A 24,747-nucleotide genomic window follows, 5' to 3' on the forward strand; every position below is an offset into this window, starting at 1 on the left:
GCCTTAAATGAGCCACATAATCTACTTAACCCACTTAGTTACCATAAGGTTCCTTCAAGTACCCTGCTGTTACGTAACACCAATCACAAAAATTATTTGAAAACAGTATTACTTTTGAACCATCTCTCATGAATGAAACAGTGGAGGCTTCCACGGGCTAACAGTCCTGCAGCAGGTGAACACACAGCAACCATTCCTTCCCTGTGCTTTCTGCAACACTTCATACAGCTCCGGCAAAGGCAGCCTGTTCACTGACGCTTTCTTCACAAAGAAAAGGAACCTAACATCAGAAATGACGAAGCAGATTTCCAAACTGATGGACAGACTGACTGGGGTTTCCCCACTTCATACGCATCATCACACTCCAGGTCTAAATTATAAAGAAAAAGACAACAGGTATCTGTCAAACACAGTTACCACCACTTTTGTATTTGACACTTCTGAAACAGTACTTAGGTCCATTGATTCGAGTTAAAAGTAAGCAGCAGATTTTAAATTTATACTAGATGTTGTCAGACACAGCTTGTTTTGTTAACATTATCTTTTCCCACTGATCCAATAACTAAAAGTTTTCAAAAGTAGCTGGTACCAGTTCAGCTTGACCCTGGTTACCTATGGGCCCATGAAATTCATTCAGGTAGCAGAAAAAGTGCTTCCGAATAGTTTCTTGTGCTTCTCCTTTAACCTCAATTTCTAATACAGCCCAGTCACGTTTTCAAATTCTCATAATTCAGTTCTTGCACTGGCTTTGTTTGCCACATCTTCTGGTTCTCAGGCAAGTTTCAGTAGCATTTAAGGTCCTCCAATGAAAGATACAACAGTTTTTTTAAAAAAAAAGCACTGGGCTAGGAAATGCAGTCACTAGCCAATGGCCTGCTCTCAAACTTCATATTTTAATATAAAATATTCATACAGCATACTACACATCTCGCTAGCTGAATACTGTTACTGATGTACTCTAGACAACAGAAAAAAGTTATCTCCCAATATCTATGAACAGGAAATTAATTCCAAACACTACTGGGTTGGTACTTTAGGGCAGGGAAACGTAGGATAAATAGGCAAGGAAACAGCACTTTCTCCATCTCCGAATCCAATCCCACATCCGCTGGAATCAAGTCTGGGGTCTCCTTAGTGTTCCCATTTGAAAGGTCTTTCTGCTGCAAATTAGCCTGGCTGTTTGCTGTTCCTGTGCTGCACATTCTTCTCCCACTAGAAATACACATTTCTCCGGTCTTCCTTTTTTGTGACTTCTTCTTTAGTTAAGAGTTAAATAATTAATGTTGCTCTAAAGATGAGTTAAAAACCCAAAGTGCAGGCGAGAATCCTGCTACGAAGGTGTCATGTCTCAGGGAGCTGGTTAATGTCTGTCAGTTTGGTATCATTCAGAATTGCCCGGACTCTCTCCAAGGAGTCTGCTTGCCGGATCCGCTCTAACTGCACCTGGGGAAACAATACAGGGTAAGTGCTGGTGCGCCTGCCCGGGTTTCTGAAGATGGAGCAATTCCCAAAAGCTGTTCTGCAGCAGTGTAAGGTGCGGGCTATGGAAGTGAATGTGACCCGACCCCTGGCCCCTAAGATCCAGTTTAGCGGGGGGCTTGTAGAGGAGCCCCGCACATACACTGAATGTCACTGCAGGCACACTGTGGGGGCACGAGGTGGGTGGCGGACCACTGCAGCCAGCATGAGGCCCACAGAGGGCTCTGCGGGGGACAAAGCTAAGCTGGGCCTTAGCAGTCGGGCGATGAGGCGCAACGCTCACCAGGGCGACTGCCACGCCGTGGGAACAGAACCGCAAGGAGTTAAAATAACTGGAACCTGGGTCACAAAATGTAAGGCAAAGAGGTGGGAAAATGTGGGGCCAGGCCTGGTTGGGAAGGGTCTTACCTGGGATGCCTAGGACTTGACACTTAAGGACCAACAAGGCAGAGAGGAAAAGGGGCACAAGTCTGAGGGGGACGCCTGGGTTTTGGCTTGAATGACCAGGCAGGTGTTTGGGCTTCGGTAGCTACTGTCAGTGGTTGAGTCAAGGAGCAGTGAGTTCTCCAAGACCCCCTAAAGTGGCTTGGTGCTCTAAGGGTTCCCCAAATGCCTCACCTGAAGGGTCTGAGAAAGCTTCACAAAATCTCTCTGGACTTGTTCACTGACATCTAGTTCTGTCTGCAACCTCTGAGCCTTGTTCTTCTCTTCAAACATGAGCTGTTCAATGGTAATCTAGAAAATGCAAGTTCTGAATGAGAATTAATGCCTAAGAGTCATAGGTCGAATCACTTAGATCTAGGAACTTGTCTCTCCCAGTACTAGAGAAGGAAGGTGGGGATCCAGTCACCTGGGCTACTTATGTTCTAGGTCCCTGAGATGAAATGAATATGCAAGCCCACGTGACAATGGACTGAAGCGCCGCACGCAAGCAAGTTCGAGCACACAGCAGCCTGGAGACAGTGATTCATCAAGCAGCAGCTGCTAGGACGGTAGCTACTACAGCAATAGGGACAGGAACTGGGCACTTTCTCTGACAACCACAACAGTCAAGCATATGAGAATTCTCAGTGAATGTGCACCAGGCAACTCCGGCAGGACCCTGTGGCAGCATTTCTATAAACAAAAGACTATCAGATACCATGTACACAGTGTTTACGCTTAAAGGTCTGACCACACACACTTTCTAGGGAACCTCCCCCACAATTAACCACATGCACTTTTATTCTAACTGGAATCATCAAAATTTAGGCAGCAAATATGGTTCAATGCAGTGTTTGAGAAATCAAATGGGATGACCCTTGTGAGGCAGTGAGGGTCTAGCTATGGGCAGGGCCAAGTTTGCCTCATGGCCCTTTCAGCCCAACACCTAAAAAGCCAGCAAGCCTGTGACACAGGCCTCCAGAGCTGGCACTGTTAGATCTGACCCAACTCTGAGATCATTTCACTTTCTGCAAGCAGAGTCTTGACAACTTTCAAAGGGTGGCACTATTCAAAGCAGCAATATAGATGATAGATGACACATACATACATACATACATAGATATCTTTGTTGATTTCAGACAGGGAGAGAGAAACATCAATGATGAGAGTCACTGATCGGCTGCCTCCTGTACGGCCCCTGCTGGGGATCGAGCCTGAAACCCAGGCATGTGCCCTGACTGGGAATCCAACCTGGATTTTCTGGATCCCAGGTCGATGCTCAATCGCTGAGCCACACCCAGCCGGGCACAATATATATTTTTTAAACAGGCAAGATGTGATCCTACATTCTCAGCACTGCTTTTTTATTAAATTACCAACAAAAATATCACCTTAGCAGTAGTCTCTTTTTTCAACTGTTCTTCCAAAGTGATTTTCATTTCTTGAAGGCTCTCAAGCTGTTGAGACTTCTCTCGTAATGTGGACTCCAACTGTGAAAGAAGGAAAAAGCTGAACTCACAGAAACCCCCTGCAGGTCATGGCACACTGCCTGGAGCCTGTGGCCCAGAGAACAATACCCAAGTTCTCAGGTCCTCCTAGGCCTTGGACGTTGGGTTGGCTTTGCCTGTAATGCTCTTCTCACCCTTTGGGCTCTGTGAATCTTCTATTTACTCTTCAAGATCCATTTTTTTCATTAAACATTTACTAGGCACCTACTATGTTCTAAGGCCGAGGGATGGAGAAATCAGTAGAGACTGACATGTAAGTAAATAATTCTGACATGTGAGCATGGAGGAAGAAGCATTTAATTCTGCCAGAAAAGTTGAGAAGGGCTTCCTTGAAGAGATGACATTTGACCTTAGATGAAAAATTTCACAGAAGGAAAAGCGTGGTAAGGGGGAGATGGCGGAGATACTCCAAAAAGAGGGATGAATGACATGAATAAAAAATGTGTTCAGGACTTGGCAAGTATTTACTGAGCTACAGCACAGAGTGCTGGGCCTTAGAGGCCAGGGCTGGAGAGGCAGTGGTGAAGCTAAGTAATAAGGACTCGAGCCTGCCGAGAAGGGAACCACTGGAGGGTTTTTAACCAGGTTTGAGGACATAGTTATAACTTTTAGAGACCACCTTAGTTTATTATGAAGATGAACTGGAATGCGACTAATTTTGGAGCGGGGGAAGAAGTTAGGCTGTTGCAATAACCCAGGTGAGAACTGCAGCTTGAACCCAAACAGCAGCAGGAGGGGAAAGGCTGGGACATGATCAGAGTGCTGGTAATTTCTGCCAGAGCACCCTTGACAGTACAGTGGAGACAGAAGCCAAACTGTAACTGTTTAAGGAGTGACCAGGAGGTCAGGCAGTGGAGGTTACTTTTTCAAGAACCTTGGCTATAAAAGGAAGAAAGGTTGGTAACTTGAGAGAGAAGTGTAATTGAAAGAGAGACTTTTCTCCTCTTAACAGGAAACATCTGTGTAATGGAAAGACCAATAGCAAGGTAGAAGTCCAAGGCCCATGACTGAGGGGAAGACTGAGAGGATGTCTGAAAAAGATGTGAGGGATCCATTCGGTCAAAGCACAAGTGCTGTGAGAGAAGGCTGGTCAGAAACAGGTCATTTTCTTCAATTTTTTTAAATTCTCATTTTTATTCATTTGAGAGAGAGAGGAAGGGAGAAAGAGGGGAACATCGATCGGTTGCCTCCTTTATGTGCCCAGATGGGGACTGAACTGACAACTTAGGTATGTATCCTGACTGGGAATCAAACCTGAAACCTTTCTGGTGTATGGGATGACACTCCAACCAACTGAGCCACTGGGCTGGGCAGAAACAGGTCATTTTCTCTAAGAAACGGGAGAGAAAAGGTTGGAAAGAAAAGTAAGAGAACAAGGAATTGAGGGGCCAGGAAGCTGAAGGTGGCCCTGGGGATGGTGGGTAGACAACAACCATCTGAGTGAGGGGGTGACATGAGTGTGACTGTCTGACATAGCAACTGGGAGGGAGGGAAGGGAGACAGCTAAGGGCAAATGAAAGGCTGAGTAGCACTTGAGGCCCAACTGACGACATGAGCACGCAGTGTTCCTCATTCCAGTGGCATCAGCAGCATGGGTGAGAGAGAGAAGGTGCACTCCAGGATTAATCCAGGGCCGGGCAGTACCAAGTGAGGTTAGCAGAAAGACAAGAGGTCAGGGACCTGCAGGTGCCGCGGGAGACTAGCTGGAGCGAGCCATACAAGATGCAGCTCAGAGGGAAAGAAGCAAAGCGTTGAGGAAGTTGCTAAAACCAGGGGAAAGGAAAAGCTCAGGGAACTGAAGGTCTGAATGAGGTACCCCAGACAGGTGGACCCATGGGGTTAAGAGCTGGAAGGATAGTAAACGGCTCAGGGAATATGGGGCTGGAGTGAGATGTCAGAGGCGGCCTTGGTGCAGCCAAGACTGGGAAGGAAGGGGGTGGAGGCGAAGGTCACTGAGTCAACGAACAAGGAGGCCGGAGAGCCGAGTACGGTCATGTTGTCTCAGAGAAGAGGACTGTAAGCAGCTGGAAAACACCATCTCCTATTTGTAAAAGGTTTTGTACATATTTCTACTGTAACTTTAAGTGTACATCGTGTCACGACCATGCCTTGATGTCTTTCCACCACGGTGGAAACTCCAGGCTGCAACCACACCTTAGTCTTCCCTGTACCTCCGCTGGTCAACACGTAGCCCGACACAGAGCAGACGCTCAATAAACAGTCTCTACTATCATCACGCCCTATCCCACTGTATTTTTCCCACTAGACACAAGTTCCTTGAAGGCAGGGACATGTTGTAACTGTATTTTATTCCTTGGGTCTAGCACAATAGGATTCAATAAATAACTGCTGGTTGCTGATGGAATTTGAAACTCATGAAACTCACCTGTCCTTTTTCTATTTTTATTCTTTCTAATTCAGCTTTTAAGCTAGAAATGGAAGCTAGAAGAAACAAAGAGGGAGAAGTGTTAACATTCATTATTGTGAATTTAAATTTTTTCCTTACAACCCCCCCTTCAACCATAAATTTAATCTCATATAATGAAAGAAGTCAAATATATACTGAACATGGGAAAACCAACACCCCTTTCTCAAAATTGCCCCCAACCAATCGGCATCACAATCAAGCTCAGGGAAAGGCAGAGTCCACATGAATGGATACTGTATCATCAACTCCCTCTACATCAAATATCCACACCTAACTCTGGGGTGTGGGGTGGAGATATTCCCCCCAAGAGTCTGTTAACCCATCAAAGTTCTGCAAGGAAACGCCACTCATCTAGTCATGCCCCCCCCACTCAGTGGTTTGGGTTCAAGTACTGACTTTCCTATCTTTTAGTAATTGCCCAGAAAGGCCTTTAGAGCTCCTAAAAAGATAGTGAAGTGTTTTGGTGGTGGTTGTTTTTTGGAAGGGGGGTTTACTCCAAATTACTGGATATTTCAGAACATCTGGGAAAATGGACTGAATCCTTACTTAACTCTTTCCTATACTTTTCTGTTTACCACATTCTATGACCATGTATTACTTCTTATAATCAGAAAAAAGTTTTATTTAGTGCCACCAATTCTAAACTACATCACTTTTATCTTCACCTATTTCTTCCTTGCAGTTTTCTATTTCTAACTGCAGAGTTTCTTCAAGGTTCTCTTTTAAACACTGTTCCGCTTGTATCTGCTCTTTTAGGAAAAGTATTTCAGCCTTCAGCTTTTCTTCCATGTGGTCTGCTGCTGTCCGCACATTAATAATGTTCTCACGGTATTTTAATACCAAGTCCCGGAGTTCCTGGATTCAAGAAACAAACGGTTATTGGGTTTGTGAGGGTGAAAGAAAATAAAAGAAACTAAAGATTTTCTGCAACTAGAATTTCAGATGTTGTTTTAAATGGTTTAAAAATTAAAAGACTGCCAAACTCCACCCCACTATGGGGCTTCAAGGGGCAGGTACCATGCATGTCATGTTAACATTCAGTATGTTATAGAAATAAGACATTTCCAGCCAATAAATATGCACTGTGAACTACATATTTTTCCTCAAAACTGTTTCATAAGCAGAAAAATGAAAATGTTAAGTGACTTACAACGTGGGATTCACCATGAATAGCTTAGGAGCTTCTACTCATCCTTGCTTAAATTTGAGGAGAGTTAGGGTACAAGGACTAAAAAGACAAGTTCAGAATGAAGTGGGAGCTCTAAGAAGATAAGATTTACTTACTTATTTATCCAACCACTTGCTGAACATCTACCACAAGCAAAGTACGCCCAGAGGCAAGTTAGGCAAAGAATGGCTTTCTAAGAGGATCAACTGTTTGCTATAATAAATTCAGCTTAAATCTTACTTTTTCCCTAAATTTTTAGAGAAACTGTCTTCTTTTAAGTCCTCCCAATTATATCCTAAGACAACTCTAAAGCAAAAACTGGGACTCTTAGATAACTAACAAATGTATATAAATTAAAGAGCAGCAGAAAAAAGTAAAAAACTGTAACAAATATTTTGTAAGATTTACTGCTGAAGCTGGTCTAAGAATCAAGGCTTATAGGCTACAATGGATACATCCTTCAAGACTTCTTGGATTTTTTTTTTAATTAGGAATAAAAGTTTCTAGAGAACATGGAAGAGAGGAATCTTTCTTGCCAAAAGAAAATTTTAACAGAGGTGTTAGGTGGTATGCTGATAGCAAAAGCAGACAGGCCCCCCAAACTTTCTCCTTGATGAGCTCAGCCACCAGTTCAGAAAGGAGAGCACCATCCCAGAGAGTATCAGCAAACTAAGCTGAGACCACAAGCTGGGGCTTGGGGGGAATGAGAGGGAAAGCAAGGAGATAATGGCAAGGTAGGAAACGGAACCCGTGTGGATGAGTAAAATTAAAACCCAGAATAGCAGGAATGTGCATGTGTGTATGCAGGCAAAAGACACAATGCAGTCTGAATTGCGGTGGGTGTCAAAGTAGGATTAGGGAGAGCTGTTACAAAACTATAAATTTATGTAATGTTTGATTTGAAATAATTTTTAACAATTATAATTTTTACAAAAGAACAAAAGGATTTTATGAATAACATTCTTCTATTTTGTTCTGAAAACTGCTCTAAGAAATTTCATCTTTGCCTACACTATTTATAGTGTTTACTTGAGTTTAGCATAAGATGAAATGTTTTTATACGTTAAAAGGTTTTTAAATATATGGGTAAACATGGAGCAAGTTAAGGAGACAGTTATGAATGTCTCCGGGAAATTTCTGGTTTTGCAGCTCAGGTTCACCCAACCACAGAATAATAATGGAAGTGACTAAGTGTCGGAAAGGTTACTGGAAGTCAGAAGAGGGGTGAGTATGGTACCCTCTTTTAAGTGCTGAACAGAAAAACATCACGAGGACCCAGCTCGGTGACCCCTACAAACATTTCATTTCTGGTGCAATCACAATCTGGTCCTGCAAGAATAATTTACAGGCCTTCGGTTTGGCAAAGGATTCTTAGACATGACACTGACAGCATGAGCAACAGGAGAAAAAAACTAGGTAAATGGGACTGTATCAAAATTTAAAACTTTTGTGCTCAAAGAATACCATCAAGAAAGTAAAAAAGACAATCCATGGAATGTGAGGAAATATCTGCAAACAGTAATCTACTTGACAAGGGACTTACATGGAGAATATATAAAGAGTTCTTTATAACTCAATAAAAAAGAATTTTAAATGAGCAAAGGATCTGAATATTTCTCCAGGGAAGATATACAAAGGGCCAATAAACACATGAAAAGATGCTCAACATCATTAGTCATTAGGGAAATGCAAATCAATGAGACCACTTCACACCCACTGGGATGGCTAGAATCAAAAAGTACAGCAAGTGGTGAGGATGTGGAGAAATCCTCCAATAATTAAACACCCAGTTCTCATGACCCAGCAATCCCATTCCTAGTTTATACCCAAGAGACATGAAAACACACGTCCACAAGTAAACCCACGTGTGCATGTTTATAGCAGCATTATTCATAACAGTGCACAAGTGGAAACAACTCAAATGTCCATCACTAGACGAATAAAATATTCGGCCATAAAAAGGAATGAGGAACTGAAAAGTGCTACAACATCGACGAACCTTGAAAATAATATGCTATGTGAGAGAAGCCAGTCACAAAAGACTATAAACTGATTCCATTCTTGTGAAAGTCGAGAACAGGGCCATCTATAGACAGAAGTGGATTAGTAGTTGCTTAAGGCTATGGGGTGAAGGAATGAAGGGTAAGAAGTTTCTTTTTGAAGAATATGATGAACTAAATAGATCCAGAGACAATGACACATGCAACAGATGATCATATTTCAGAGGAAAGAGGGAAGGAGGGTGTGAAGAGATTAACCAAAGAAGTTATATGCATATATGCATAACCCATGGACACAGTCAATAACAGGATGAAGGCCTGGGGAGGGGGTGGGAGCAAAGGGGAGGGGGTCAGTTGCAGGGGGAAATGGTATACCTGTAATACTCTCAACAATAAAGATAAATTTAAAAAGTAAAAAAAAAAAAAAAAAAGTTTCTTTTTGAGGCGATGAAAATGTTCTAAATTGATGATGGCTACAGATCTGAGAATATACTAAAGACCACTAAATTATACACTTTACATGGGTGAACTATTTGGTATGTCAATAATATATCAATAAAGCCTGTTTTTAAAGAAGAATTTATAGCCGTTTCAGAAAATGTAATTGTTTACGTTCTTAATCACGTGGAAAATAAGGTACCTCCATAGTGTCTGGGAGAATGAAATCTTCCGCTTGCTGTAAGGATACATGCAAGCTATGCTTTCCCTGAAGACTGTCATTATCTTTCTGTAACCTCACCAGCTCTTCTGAAACCTGTTCCCGTGACTGCATCAGCACTGCCTAAAATAGAAACAGATATTAATCACAGCCAGAAAGGTTAAATAAATCCTATTTGCTGATAGCTGCGCCAGAGAAACACAAGGCCAAACCAAATGAGGGCTGAGGATGGAGGGTACATAAAGCCCTGCGGGACTTACAGACAGCTCAGAGACTGACTTGCAGCCTTCACGTGTACTGGAGGGACAGGCAACGAAGCAAGTTATTTGAGCTCGTTCTCCACTGCTTCTCCCAACAGCCTACAAGTAAGGAATCTCTTCCCCCATACCCTGGGACTACGCAGGAACAGTATCTCCAGCTCGACGGACGTGTCTGACACAATTAAGACACATCAGAGCAAACACTCCAAGACAACTCCCATTTCCTGACAGCGGGCCTTCAACAGGAAGCAGGGAGAAACAAAAAGCAGTGTCTTCCTTTTCCATTACACGTGCCTATGCTCAAGCTCAGGACCACTGCGAATGGCCCAAGAACCCCCAATATTAGACATCATCAGAGGATACATGTTTAGGAAATACAGAACCCTTGAGTAGCTCATTCTTAAAATGGAACAGGCACCTACTTCTCCTCCTTGGTGATGTAGAAAACAATTTTAGGTACTTCATATGAATTTGTATCAATATGAAAGTTATTCCAACTAATTTGAATATAAGATAAAATTCTACAAAAGTATTTAATTTCTGCTGTTTTAGTACTAAGTCATTTAACTTAAACATACACATAAAAGTAGATTACTCACTCATCCAATATTCATTTAGCAGCTACTACTCTATGCTGGGCGTTTTGATGCCCACGAGGAATAAAAGACAGATGCCCTGGAGAAGCTCACAGTGCAGTGGAGGAAAAGATAAGTAAGCCAAAAATTACCAACTGTCCTACAAGTGCTAGGACAGAATGGGCAGAGCAGTGATAAAAGGACAAAGGGGACCTAATTAGGGGAGAGGGTTCAAGAACATTTCAGGAAGGTGAGCACTGCATCCTGAAGGACAAGCAGCTGCTGGCAAGCAGGCAGGGTCATGCATAAACTTTGGTTAATTCTACTGGCTCTTATTTATCTTTAAACCAGAATCAGTTGTGCTTTATGCTCTTTCAACCCATTTACAACAAAATATTAGCATCTCATTACCTTTTAGATGAAAGAAGGGAAAGAAGGACATGTATGTATTTGCTAATTTTTGTAAAGAGAAAAAATCAAAAGATAAATTTAAATGATCGTGTATGGGAGGGGATGATAACGGGGTGGAAGAAATCAGGAAAGGAAGTGAAACTTCTGAATATTTATACATTTTTATCGTTTTGATTACGAACCCTATTGCATGTTCCAAAAAAAATTTAATTAAAAAAAATCCAAAAATGTAATACAAATAGAAACAAATGGAGCTAACCATATATCAAATTGATAACACAACCAGAGAGAAACATCAATTCAAGTAAATTTGGAACACAGTACCCAGACCGAAAACCCTTACCTGGGATATGTTCTAAGGGCAAAAAGAACTACAAAGAAATGCTGAACTTCACTTAGTAGGTTTGCTGTTGGTTGCAATACTGATGAAATTACTTTGTCCCCACCTTCACCAAGTGATCAAATTTAACATCACCAATAATGGAACCACCCATAATATGCATCTTGATGTTATAAACTTCCCATTAAATAATTTCATCTATGTAGTATTCTTGCCAAAATGTCTAACCTGAATCTAATCATACAGAAATAATCAGACAAATGCATTCTATAAGGCAACTGGATCCTAAAAAATATTAATGTCAAAAAAGCAAAAAAAAAAAAAAAAGCAGGTGACTGTTCTAGATTAAAGGACACAATAACAATAAAATACAATACGTGATGCTTGACTGGTTCCTCAATCAAAAAATTAAAATAAAAAAATTGAAGAACTTTTGAGGACAATGGTTACATTTTAAGAATATATGGCTGACACTGAACACAGGTTTGAACTGCACAGGTCCACTTACATGCAGACTTTTTTCAATAAATACATAGATTGCTGTAAATGTATCTTCTCTTTCTTATGATTTTCTTAATAATATTTTCTTCTAACTTTAAGAACACAGTATATAATGTATATAACATACAAAATATGTTAACTGTTGATGTTACTGGGAAGGCTTCTGGTCAACAGTGGGCTATTAGCAGTTATGTTTTGGGGGAGTCAAAAGTTGTATGTGGATTTTCAACCTCTCTATAAGTTTGAAATTTTTCAAAATAAAAAATTAGAGGGAATGCCTGGCCAGCGTGGCTTAGTGGTTGAGTATCAACCAATAAACCCAGAGGTCACGGTTCGATTTCCGGTCAGGGCACATGCCCGGGTTTCGGGCTTGATCCCCAGTAGGGGAGCATGCAGGAGGCAGCCAATCAATGACTCTCTCATCATTGATGTTTCTATTTCTCCCTCTCCCTCCCTCTCTCTGAAATCAATAAAAACATTAAAAAATATATAGGGGGAAATATTAAGATCCCAACCACAATCATAGCTACTTTTATCTGAAGCAGCATAAGAAACTGAGTTTCTCAGTATGGTGATTACCAGAAGGAAGGAGGGATGAGGGGAGGTAGAAGAGGGTCAAGGGGGGATAAACAGTGATGGAAGGAGACTTGACTTGGGGTGGTGAACATATGACACAAGATACAGATGGTGTATTGTAGAATTGTACACCTGAAACCTATATTATTTTATTAACCAATGTCACCCCAATAAATTCAATAAAAAAGAAATTGAGTTTCTCTTTCTTATTGGGCATAAAAAACCTTTAAAGGTAATTTCAAGAAAACGGTAAGGTATTCAACCTTAATTTCAACAATTCTTCAATGTCACCTGCAACACATTCATTTTAAGTGGAGTCAACTTTGTAAAATAGCAAAAGCAGATGGGTTTTAGAAGACAATAAAGAAAAAGATGAAAGGGGACGAAAGAATGTAAGAAGGCTGACGCTATGGATCCTCATCAGCATTTAACAGTGATTTTTATTTTATTTATTTTAATTAAATATATCTTCATTGATTTCAGAGAGAGGAAAGGAGAGGGAGAGAGAGAGATAGAAACATCAATGATTAGAGTCCTTGACCAGCTGCCTCCTGCACGCCCCCGACTGGGGATCAAGCCCGAAACCCAGGCATGTGCCCTGACTGGGAACTGAACCCCGACTGCCTGGATCCTAAGTCAACGCTCAACGCTGACCCACCTCCAGCCGAGCTAACAGTGATTTTTAGATAAACAATTATTACTTCATATTGCCTAATTAATGAAAAAACATGAAACTCTTTCTGGTCAATGATTGGGATGAGACCTTTCCCAACAAACCAGGGCTATTATTTAGAGATCAGCTTAAAGGTCATTCTGACACTGACCCAATGCCAAACAAAAGACACCACTACCATGCAACTTGAGGCCTTCTTTTTGGTCATCCTGGAAGAGATGGACATGAGGCAGCTGTGCAGGACCATCCCAGCAGAACCAACTATGCTATCACTGACGAAGGGTCATGCAACGTGGGCTCCCAACTCTGAGAGGAAAGAATAGTAAAGCAAGCGGAGTCCAACTCCTGAGGAGGCCCAAACCTGGGCAACCAGTTTGCAGAGCTTCCAGCCAGCTCTTCTTCAGGTTCCCCAGTACCACGGCAGTACTTATCAGCATGTTTTATCATAACTCCTGGGCAATTAATGAGGTTATTTTTAAGTAAATTAGCTATCCAGAAAAAGCACGCTGCTTATAAACTGCACCTGCTAGGGCTTTGAGAAATTTCAATTTTTAATTTGTATGTGGAACAGAAAATTAAATGGTGATCCATCATTTATTTAAGTTTCCCAAATCAGAAAAATAAATAAGTAGAAGATTAGAATGTTGGAGGGTCAGGAAGTAGGCTTAAAAAGAAATGTCTTGCCCGGCCAGGCATGGCTCAGCGGTTGAGCATCGACCTAGGATCCAGGCGATCGGGTTTCGATTCCCAGTCAGGGCACATGCCCGGGTTGTGGGCTTGATCAATGACTCTCTCACATTGATGTTTCTATCTCTCTGTCTCCCTCTCCTTTCCTCTCTCTGAAATCAAGAAAGATATATTAAAAAAAAAAAAAGAAAGAAAGAAATGTCTTGCCTGGCCAGTGTTGCTCAGTGGCTGAGCGTCAACCTATGCACCAAGAGGTCACTGGTTTGATTCCCAGTCAGGGCACATGCCTGGGTTGTGAACTCAATTCCCGGTAGGGGGTGTGAAGGAGGCAGCTATTTGATGATTCTCTCCCATCAATGTTTCTATCTCTCTCTCCCTTCCTCTCTCTCTAAAATCAATAAAAACATATTTTAAAAAAAGAAGAAAAAAAAGAATGTCTTTTTTTTTTTTAAGGCTAAAGAATTTTATTTTATTATTATTATTATTATTTTTTAACCCTCACCCAAGGATATTTTTTCCATTCCTTTTCAGAGAGGGTGGAAGGGGAGGGGGGGCAGGAAAAGAGAGAAGGGGAGGGAGGGAGGGAGAGGGAGGGAGGGAGGGAGGGAGGGAGGGAGGGAGGGAGGGAGGGAGGGAGGGACATCGATGTGAGAGACACACATCAACTGGTTGCCCCCCGCCCATGCCCTGACAGGGGTGGAGCCTGCAACTGAGGTATGTTCCCTTGACCAGAATCAAACCCAGGACCCTTCAGTCTTCGGGATGACACTCTAACCACTGAGCCAAACTGGCTCGGGCAAGAAAGAACGTCTTTACATAATAATGTCTAAACAATCTTGTCCATTACTAATGTTCTATAGGCCCTGGAGAACATAACAGTAACTACTTCAGCCTGGGAGATAAAGTCCTATCAAAGATGATTTCAAGATAGAACACAAAGGACTATATTTAACAGACTTAACGTTTATTTAAATGTTAACTTACCATCTGTTCCTGAACATCCCTCTTTGCTTGGGAAAACCCCTGTTTTAACTCTTCAAGTAAAACTTCAGATGCTTGGGCTCTTAGGACAAGTGCAGAGATCTTTAAAAAAAATGCATACACAGAAAATAACAGTTAGGAAACTGGTTATTCTGAAACTAACCCTTCCACCTTTGCTTATTTAATGTACAGGATTATGTTGTATTAGTTTATCATAACCCACTCACCACTCATTCAACCGCATCTGCTACATACAAAGCCTCAGCCTTTTAGATAACACAAAGCAATACCAAAGTCCCCAGGGTCACGTGTTGCCACACATGAGCAAATAGCACTGTATGGACCTCTACACACAGATATTAATCCATGTGACCTAGTCATCGGTATTAATTTTAAAGGAGCTAAAAAAATTAATAAAAAGTGAAACTCTGTACATAAAAAACACACAGAGTTTGAACAATAAATGAATCTTTTCTGAATAGCTGAAATCTTCTAAGATGATTAACTAAGAGCATCACTGAACTCTAACCTCCTTTGAATTAGTTTTAATGTTCCTCCGGGTTTATGTGAAAGTTGATGATTCATACATAAGAATTATAAAATAAATTTGTTTTTCACATTTAAAAAATTATTGTCAGAATTCTTCTTCCTATAGTAGTGATTTGGATAATGTGAACCAACCTTTCTATTGAGAATTGGGAAAATGAGACCAAAATATTAAAGACATCTACTTGAAGGCATTGGAAAACAAGGCAAAAAAAATCATGGAGCCCAGGTCCAGAATGAGGACACTGGGAGTGCTGAGTGCAGCATCTGGAACAGCTCTTCTCTAGAAAAATGTGCCAATTCCAAAAGAAACAGATGTGAAACTGAGAAGCTGAGCGGAATGTTTGAGAGCCCAAGACAGGGTGGTAAAAGTTAAGAATCCAGGATCCACTCACAAAGGGACCCTTGGTAAACACTCTACACTTTAGACTGGGTCTCCAAAGGACCACACCCAAGGGTAATGGAAGAATTTAAAATAATACAACCTTCATAACTTCCTATAATCTCGATTCCTATAACTGGATTAAGGTGATCCAGGACTGTAGGTACCACTAGTTGGCTGCCTCTTTTAAGGAAAATGCCTTTATATTATTTCAACAATTTTTTATATACAATGTCAAGCACTCAAGTGAAAAATGCACAAGAAAATATGATAAAAACAGAAGGAAATGATTAAAAAAAACAGATAATAGAAACAGATCTACAATGAATTCATATTTGTGAATTATTAGAGGCAGACTTTAAAAATATACTTGATCTGTTTGGAGATTTGAAAGAAAAGTTTTCAGAAAACTGAAAACAATGAAAAATTACCAAGTGGATAAAATAAGCTGAAAAAAATTACCATTCAATGGATTTCAACAGATTAGACCCATTTGAAGAGAAAATGAGTGAACTAGAACAGAGATTTGAAGAAAATAAAGATAAAAATAGAAAATACAGAAGAAAGATTAAAAGAGGCATATGGATGCTATGTGAAGGTCTAACATACATAAATATTTAAATAATAATAACCAATGGTAATAGCTACTAGAGCAAAAAGATAAGTATATGCAAAAACTCTGTAATTTCACTCATAAACTCACATAGTAGAATGTTAGAAAATGTATTATTCATTCACAGTAGTCCAAATCCAGAAACAACTTTACTAAAATCTCTCAAAGGTTCACAAACTCCAAACAAGCAGTTTCTGGCCTCAGCATGTCCCATACTTCCCGCTAAGTAGCTCCTAGTCAGGCACTAGTGGCAGCCAAATGTGGTTCCCAGGTTAACCTCTCCCAGGTGCCTCCAAGCCCACCACAAGTGGCAACCATCACAGATCACTTTGTAGCTCGTATCAGGTAACCCTGGGCTGGGTATAGGCATGAGCTGACCTTGACCTGCACCAGAGCCCCTTCCAAGATGCCCTAGAACCAACACACCCTGTGGCCAGCTTAAGGCCACACCAGAGCACCACCCAGGCACCTCCACAAAGTACACATTCAAAGAGCAGATTCGGCGGACACTAGAGCCCTATTAAAGTGAATCCTGCTCCACAGGGTCAGTCCCTGCACAACAGCTCCTCTGCTGTACTCATGGACAGTCCTCACAGTCAGGGTCAATCCCTCCCACTGATATGCCAGTAGCAATCAAGGTTCAACTACAGGAGGGCACACACAACCCACACAAGGGACACACCTGAAGCAATGGATTCAGGTGACCATGGAGATTGGGCCCCACAGGACACCTACTACATATGGCCACTCTACCAAGATGAGGAGACACAGCAGCTCTATCTAATACATAGAAACAAACACAGGCAGGAAGTCAAAATGAGGAGACAAAGAACATGTCCCAAATGAAAGAGAAGAAAAAAACTCCAGAAAAAGAACTAAACAAAATTGAGACAATCTACCAAATGCAGAGTTCAAAGCACTGGTTATAAGGATGCTCAATGTACTTAAGGGAAGAATAGATGAACTCACTGAGAACTTCAACAAAGAGGAAATAAAAATGGAGATAAAAAAAATCAGTCAGAAATTTAAAACGCAATAACTATAATGAAGAATACACTAGAGGGAATCATCAGTAGATTCAATGAAACAGAGGACTGAATCAGCAATGTGGAAAATAAGGTAGTGGAAAACACCCAATCTGAACTGCAAAAAGGAAAAAGAATCCAAAAAAAGGATAGTTTAAAGGGCCTCTGGGCACAACATCATTTGCACCATAGAGGTACCAGAAGGAGAAGAGAAAGATCGAGGAACTGAAAACCTATTTGAAAAATAATGACAGAAAACTTTCCTAACCTGGCAAAGGAAACAGACATGTAAGTCCAACAAGTGCAGAGTCCCAAACAAGATGAACCAAATGAGGCCCACACCAAGACATATCATAATTAAAATGCCACAGGTTAAAGACTATGAGAGAATCTTAAAAGCAGCAAGAGAAAAGCAGTTATCTAGAGGGGAGCACCCTTAAGACTGTCAGCTAAGCCCTGGCCAAGTAGCTCAGTTGGTTAGAGCATCGTCCTGATACACCAAGGTTGTGGGTTTGATCCCCAGTCAGGGCACATATAAGAATCTACTAATGAATGCATAAATAAGTAGAACACCAAATCTCTCTCTCCCTGCCTTCCTCTCTCTCTAAAAATCAATCAAATAAAATTTTAAAAAGACTGTGAGCTGATTTCTCAACAGTAACTTTACAGGCCAGAAGGGGTTGACAGGAAATATTCAAAGTGGTGAAAAGCAAGGACGGACAACCAAGATTACTCTACCCAGCAAGGCTATCATTTAGAATCAAAGGACTTCCCAGACAAGAAAAGCTAAAGGAGTTCATCATGGCCAAAGAGTTAAAGAGACTGAGTTAAGAAAAAGAGGAAGAAAAAAGGCAAAAAATGTGAATGATAAAATTGCAATTAACTACATACCTATCAATAATTTCTTTAAATTTAAATGGATTAAATACTCCAATCAAAAGATATAGGCCGGGTAGCTCAGTTGGCTGGAGCATCATCCTGTACACCAAAAAAAGCTGCTGGTTTAATCCCTGGTTGGGGCCTGTATGGCAGGCAACCGAATGATGTTTCTCTCTCTCAAAAAATCAATAAAAACATATCTTCAGGTGAGGACTAAAAAAAAAAAAGACATAGGGTAACTGAATGGATCAGAGAACAAGACCCATACATATGCTGCCTACAAGATTGAAAGATACACACAGACTGAAAGTAAAGGGATGGAAAAAGATATTCCATGCAAAGAAAACGAAAAAGAGAAAAGGTAACAATACTTCTATCAGACAAAACAGACTTTAAAAACAAAGGCTATAACCCTGGCCAGTGTGGTTCACTTGGTTGGGCGTTGTCCCATGCACTAAAAAGTTGCTGGTTCAATTCCTGGTCAGGGCACATGGCTAGTTTGTGGGCTTGAACCCTGGTAGGGGGCACACAGGAGGCAGCTAATCAATGTTACAGTCTCACATTGATGTTTCTCTCTACTCCCTTCTTCTCTCTCTAAAAATCAATAAACTATTCTTTAAAAAAAAAAAAAAAAAGGGCTATAACAAGAGATGAAGGAGGACCTAACAGTTCTACTTCTGGGTATTTACCCAAAGAAACCCAAAATACTAATTCAAACAGACATATGCATCCCTATGTTCACTGCAGCATTATTTATATAATAAATATATGGAAGCAACCTAACTGTCCATCAATAAACAATGAATAAAGATGTACTACATATATAATGGAATACTTTTTTATTACACATGTTATTACATAAAGAATGAAATCTTGCCATCTACAACAAAATGGGTGGACCTAGGTTATTATGCTAAGTGAAACGAGTCAAAGACAAATACCACATGATTTCACTTATATGTGGAATCTACAAAACAAAGTAAATGAACAAATAAAACAGAAACAAACTCATAAATCCAGAAAACATTCTGATGGTTGCCAGATGGGAGGAGGGGTAGAGGGATGGGTGAAAAAGAGGAAGGGGTTAAGATGTGCAAATTGTCGGTTATAAAAACATTCACAGGTATATAAAGTACAGCATAAGGAACATAGTCAACAATATTGTAAAAACTGTATGGTGTGTCAGGTGGGCACTATACTTACCAGGACAGTAATGTTGTAAATTATATAAATGTCTAAATACAAGGCTGTACACCTGAAACTAATATAATATTATATGTCAACTGCAACTTAAAAATAAAAAATAGACCAGATGTAAAGGCCATAAACTATATGATACCATTTATATGATGTTCAAGAACAAGCAATACTAAAACATAGTATTAAAAGTCAGAATAGCCCTGGCCAGTTTTGCTCAGTGGTTAAAGCATCAGTCCATGCACTGAAGGGTCAGGCGAGATTTGATTCCCAGTCAAGGGCATGTACCTGGGCTGCAGGTTTGACCCCGAGCCCCTGTGGGCATGTGTGCAGGAGGCAATCCATCCAAGCGTCTCTCTAACACAGATGTTTCTCTCCCCATACCTACCCCCTACCCTCCCTTCCACTCGCTCTAAAAATCAATGGAGAGGGGACCTGAAGATGGTGGCACTGTGAGAAGAGACAGAGCGACCCCGCTCCCAGCCACGGACTCGATTTAATCCTAAAATCCTACACAACCAGCTTGAAAAACCAAAGAAACACACCTGAGTGGACGGAGTGCAAGTGGGGAGCACTAAAGACACATCACAGAGTCCGGTAAGAGGGGGGGGGTGTAGGAAGGGGGAGACCCCCTGAAGCCTATGCTGGGCTCCAAGCCCAGAGGCCTGGAGGCAGCAAAGCTCCCTCCCCTTGGGAGTGCGGACGGCATCCAAAAGCGGGGACCCCACACCCGGAGCGAAGAGGGGAAGGAGTGTCCCGCGCACAGGGCAGGGGATCCCAGGGGAGCGGTGAGTCTGGGAGGGGACAGCACCTTCCTAGGAAACAAAGCCTCTAGTTATGGCTGCGAACAGCGACTGGCGCTCGGGGTGCCGACCATAGGGAAGGCTGTCCCAAGGGCTGTGGCACTCAAGTGGTAAGGGACCAGAGGACTGCGCTGAGCAGCCGCACACGGGGACCCCCTGCTTCCCTGAGGGGCATTGTGTTGAGCCCCAAAAGCACGGAATCGGCGAGGTGCGGGGGAGGGGAGGAGGCCTCCCCGCCCTGAGCTCCAGGTGCCGGGAGGCTGGGACCTGCGACCAGCCCTGAGGGGCACCGTGGTGGCGCCTGAAGCTGCTCCAGTTTTGCTGAGACGAGCAGCACAGGGAGCTGCGTGGAGCTGACTTTGGGTCCCCTCCTGCTGGGTGCCTCGGAGCGAGGGTGGCAGGACCCTGCAGAGCGGACTCTCTGCCTGTGTGTTGCTTTGTGCATTTGTAAGTTCGATTGTTTGCAAGTTTGATTGCGGAACTGGTTCCTACCTTCCCGGCTGGCACTGCACAGACAGACCAGCGGAGGCTGGGGTCTGGGTCTGCACTGGAGATGGTCTGAGGGGCAGGCCTGGTGCAACCAGCCACCCAGAGCTGAGCAGGGAGGGGCGGAGCCCTCCGACCTCTCCAACATTCAGGAGCACCCCCTCCCAACAGGAAAGGGGCGGGTCCCGCTCACTGACGCCCCAGACATCCCCCAGGGCACAGTCCTGAGGGGGAAGGGAGAGCAGCTCACAGGGGGACTTTATAAGAATAAGACTCTCAGGGACTGTTGTTTGGAACTGGAGGAAACGCTGAAAACCCCTGCAGGGGGCTGGGCAGGCAAAGGGCCCACCAGAAGGCGTTTTTAATCGAACCCACTGAGCTCAGGCTGCTGAAATGGCACATACAGAAAAGGCAGCAGGCTGAAATCAATCTGAAGCTGCAGCAGGACAGAGTCTGGGGGAACTAGACTCAGAGGACAGGGAAGGGAATGAGGAGCTGGCGGTGGAGCAGAGACTAACCCCCGCAGAATGAGCGCCTGACAGCGACATCTCTAGGGGGAGTGATACCCTGAGCTACACTAGCCACCCTGCACCCTAAAGACTCTACAGAAGACTCTGGAGTAAGACCAGGCAACTAGAAGATTGCAAAATAGCTGACAAGAGGAGGTGGCCCACGGAGAGACTCAGATCAATCATCTACCTAAGGGCACCAGAGCCAAAACTAGACGGCACCTCACATTGGGTGATACACAAACACCTCTCAGAAGAACTGAAATCAGCACACAAAACAGTGACACTCAGACAACATAAGTTGCCCAGAAAAAAAACTCAACTGATCGACTACCGTTTTTTTGTTGTTGTTGTTTTTTCTGCTGTTTTTTTTTCTTTTGTATGGTTTTGTGTTTTTTTGGTTTTGGGGACTTTTTTGTTTGATCTTTGTTTGTGGGCTCATTTATTTTTTCCCTTTTCTCCTTAAGAAGAAAAGAAAGGGGAGAAAACTTGTTTTTTCTTCTTTTTTAAATTTTATAATAATTTTTTTTCCTTTTTTTTTTTTAACTAATTTTTTTTTTCTCCTTTTTATAAAAGAATTTTGTTTTGCTTTGCTTGCTTTTCAGTTTTGTTTTGGATAGTTGCTCTGTTTACTTGTATCCTTGCTTCTAATATCAAGACTTTCTTGATATCCCTGCTCAACGACTGGGACTTTATCATTATATTCAAGTTTACTGCTTCCCTCTATAGTTTCCCCCAAATCTCTTACTGGACTCCCTCCCTGCCGGGCTTTATCTCTCTCTCTCTTCTCAATCCATTGGCATAACGTTTTTCTTCTGTTTCTTTTTTCTTTTTCTACTTTTCTTTCATTCTTTCATTAGGCTCCCTTCTGTCTTCCTGTCTGATTGTTAGTTTCTCCTATTCTCTTTATTGTATTTTTGTTTTCTCATTTTCAACTACTATCCTATTTCTATTCTCTCTCTTAATTCTTTGCTGGCCCTTCTTTCAGAATATTTTCTCTCCTTCTATTACCTCCCAGTAGCTTCTCTATATTTTACATTTTAGTTTATTATTAATTTCTAAATTTTCACCAGTATCAACAACTACATACATCTCTCTCTCTCTAAGCGTTACTTTTCTTTTTTGTTTGTTTCTTTTTGTTAAGCACCTTTTTTTTCTTTTTTCTTTCTCTATGTGTATGTGTGGGGGTGGGTGTGTTGTGTTCTCCCTTCACTCTCCCAGTTCTATTTTCACGTGAGTTATTTTCATTGTTACTGTCAAGATATTTTGTAAAATACCTCGTTTCCTGGAATTTTAGTTGTGCACAACCCAAGGACACGGACAATGGTGGGGAGAGTGACTAGGGAAGGGGAAGGAACGGGGGAGGAACGGGTCATTGGGGAGAAAAAGGGACATCTGTAATACTTTAAACAAAAATAAAAATTATAAAAAGTTAAAAAAATAAATAAAATTAAATTTAAATAAATAAATAAATAAATGGAAAAAAATGTCCTTGGATGAAGATAAACAACAAAAAAAGTCAGAATACCGGCCACTTGTATGTATATGCAGGTGGGATATTTATTTATTCGAAAAGAGCATAAGTGTTTTAAAAATGTTCTGTATTTTGATCCAGGTGATGATTATCCTGGTAATACTTTCCACATGTTAAAATTCACCTATTTGTACACTTGCGATTTGCACACATTAATGTATGTATATCTCAAGAAAAAGTTTTTTTCAAGAGATATAATGGCTAAGGATGTCCCAATTATGATATAAGACATCAATTCAGAGATCCAAGAAACCCTGTGAACCCCAAACAGGAGAAAAAGTAAGAAAAAACCACCTCAGTATAACACAGTAAAATTGCCAAAAACAGAAGCCAAAAAAAATTTTTTTAAATGGCCAGGAGGCAAATAACATTTTCTCTTCAAAGGAGCAACAATAAGAATGAGGGCTGACTTCCCATCAGAAACATGGAAGCCAGAAGCAATGGAATAATACCTTCAAAGTGCTGAAAGAAAATAAGTGCTCAGAATTCTATAGCTGGCAAAAGTATTTTTCTTGAATGAAGGTGGAAAGAAAAAGTATGTCTGGTAAATAAAAATATGAGAGAATGGAAACTTCTGGTGCTGTCCAAGATGGACTAAGCCCACTATGGCCTTACTCTCCCAATTACAACTAAAACACTCTGGTTAAAATACAAAAAGCAGGGAGATTAAAGATGGCGGCACAGTGAGTGGAAGCTACACTGACACTCTCCCAGGACCAAACTGGAATTACAACTAAAATATAGAAAAACCATCCTGAGTAATCAACTGCAACCAAATACGAGCTGGAGAGCAACCTCATAGCCAAGGAGGAAAAGTGGAGACAGCATAGAGATTGGTAGGAAGTGAGGAGGCAAGAGAGGGCTGGCTAGGCTCCCACAGGTGGCAGCAGCTGAAGGTCTGGAGGAATATCTCAGCTGTGGGGGGTTCCCACTGAGGACTCTGGGTTCTAAACCCCACACTGGGCTTTCCAGCCAAGAGCACAAGAACTGAAAAAGGTGCCCACATAACATCTAGCTGTGAAAAGCAGCTGGGTTTCTGTCTGCCATGCAGAAAGGTATAGAAATGCAGGCACCCTCTTAAAGAGCCAATGCACAAAGTTTCCTGTGAAGCCACTCACCTTGGGCTCCAGCAGAGGGAGGGCAGAGTGGACTGGAACTGTGTGAGGAGAATCCAGGGTTGTGGGCTCTGGAGACAGAGCTCAGAGGGCACCCCTCTGGATTCCTATGCCAAGTCACTCCCCCATACTGCAGGGGACATCTTTCACAGGCAGATATTTACCTTCCAAGCAGATTTTGCCTGAGGGGGAAGCAACTGCCCCACCCTGCTGGAAAACCTCAGGCCCTACCCTATGGAGATTCTACAGCCTGAGGCTCATTAAGAGAATCAGATTAATCAGCCTACAGGCAGAGCGAGATCTCAGAATGCTTTGAGTATTTGCCTGATCTGCTTCTGGACCCAGGCCTTGGAAAAGCAGACTTTGGTGTGCATCTTGGTCCTGTCCAAACTCACCCAGCCCCAAAAGAAGGGACTTCAAGCCGGGACTTGTTGACAGCACCAAACAGGGTACTCAAGGCCAGTCACAAACAGCGTCTGACATTGGTCTGCACCAGAGATCTTCCAAAAAGACTGAGAATCCTAGCAGGTATACCTAACACATAGAAACAAACTCAAATAGGAAGCCAAAATGGGGAGACCAAACAACAAGCCCCAAATGAAAAAACAAGAGAAGTCTCCAGAAAAAGAGCTAAATGAAATGAAGATAAGAAATCTATCAGATATAGAGTTCAGAATACTGATTGTAAGGATGCTCAACAGCATGAAAAAAGATATGGAAACTATGAAAAATGGCCAGTCAGAAATGAAGAATGACATAGCAGAAATAAAGAATACAACAGAAGAAATAAACAGATGATTAGAGGAAGCTGAAGATCGGATCAGCAAATTAGAAAACAGGGTAGGAAAAAAAATCACTCAATCAGAGATCCAAAAAGAAAAAACAATCAACAGGATTGGGACAATCTAAGGGAGCTGTGGGACAACATGAAATGTAACAATATTCGCATCATAGGAATGCCAGAAGATGTTGAAAGTAAGCAAGGGTTAG

At 41.8% G+C, this 24,747-nt stretch overlaps 1 protein-coding gene across 4 annotated transcripts in view; it reads right to left on the reverse strand.

Moving 5' to 3' along the window:
- Nucleotides 1-408: 408 nt before the first annotated feature.
- The window catches only part of RABEP1 (rabaptin, RAB GTPase binding effector protein 1), a 102,690-nt gene continuing 78,351 nt past the window's right edge, over nt 409-24,747 (reverse strand). For all 4 annotated transcript variants that reach the window (XM_081161390.1, XM_081161389.1, XM_081161392.1 and 1 more), the window contains 7 exons: nt 14,672-14,770; nt 9,647-9,787; nt 6,504-6,693; nt 5,797-5,852; nt 3,294-3,392; nt 2,098-2,214; nt 409-1,443 (listed from right to left, as the gene is read on the reverse strand). In XM_081161390.1, coding sequence (XP_081017516.1) covers nt 1,342-1,443; nt 2,098-2,214; nt 3,294-3,392; nt 5,797-5,852; nt 6,504-6,693; nt 9,647-9,787; nt 14,672-14,770 — 804 coding nt within the window. In that variant the 3' untranslated portion in view covers nt 409-1,341. The remainder of the gene's footprint in view (nt 1,444-2,097; nt 2,215-3,293; nt 3,393-5,796; nt 5,853-6,503; nt 6,694-9,646; nt 9,788-14,671; nt 14,771-24,747) is intronic.

Source organism: Miniopterus schreibersii (assembly GCF_964146895.1).
Source record: "Miniopterus schreibersii genome assembly, chromosome: 16".
Taxonomy (NCBI): Eukaryota; Metazoa; Chordata; class Mammalia; order Chiroptera; family Miniopteridae; genus Miniopterus; species Miniopterus schreibersii.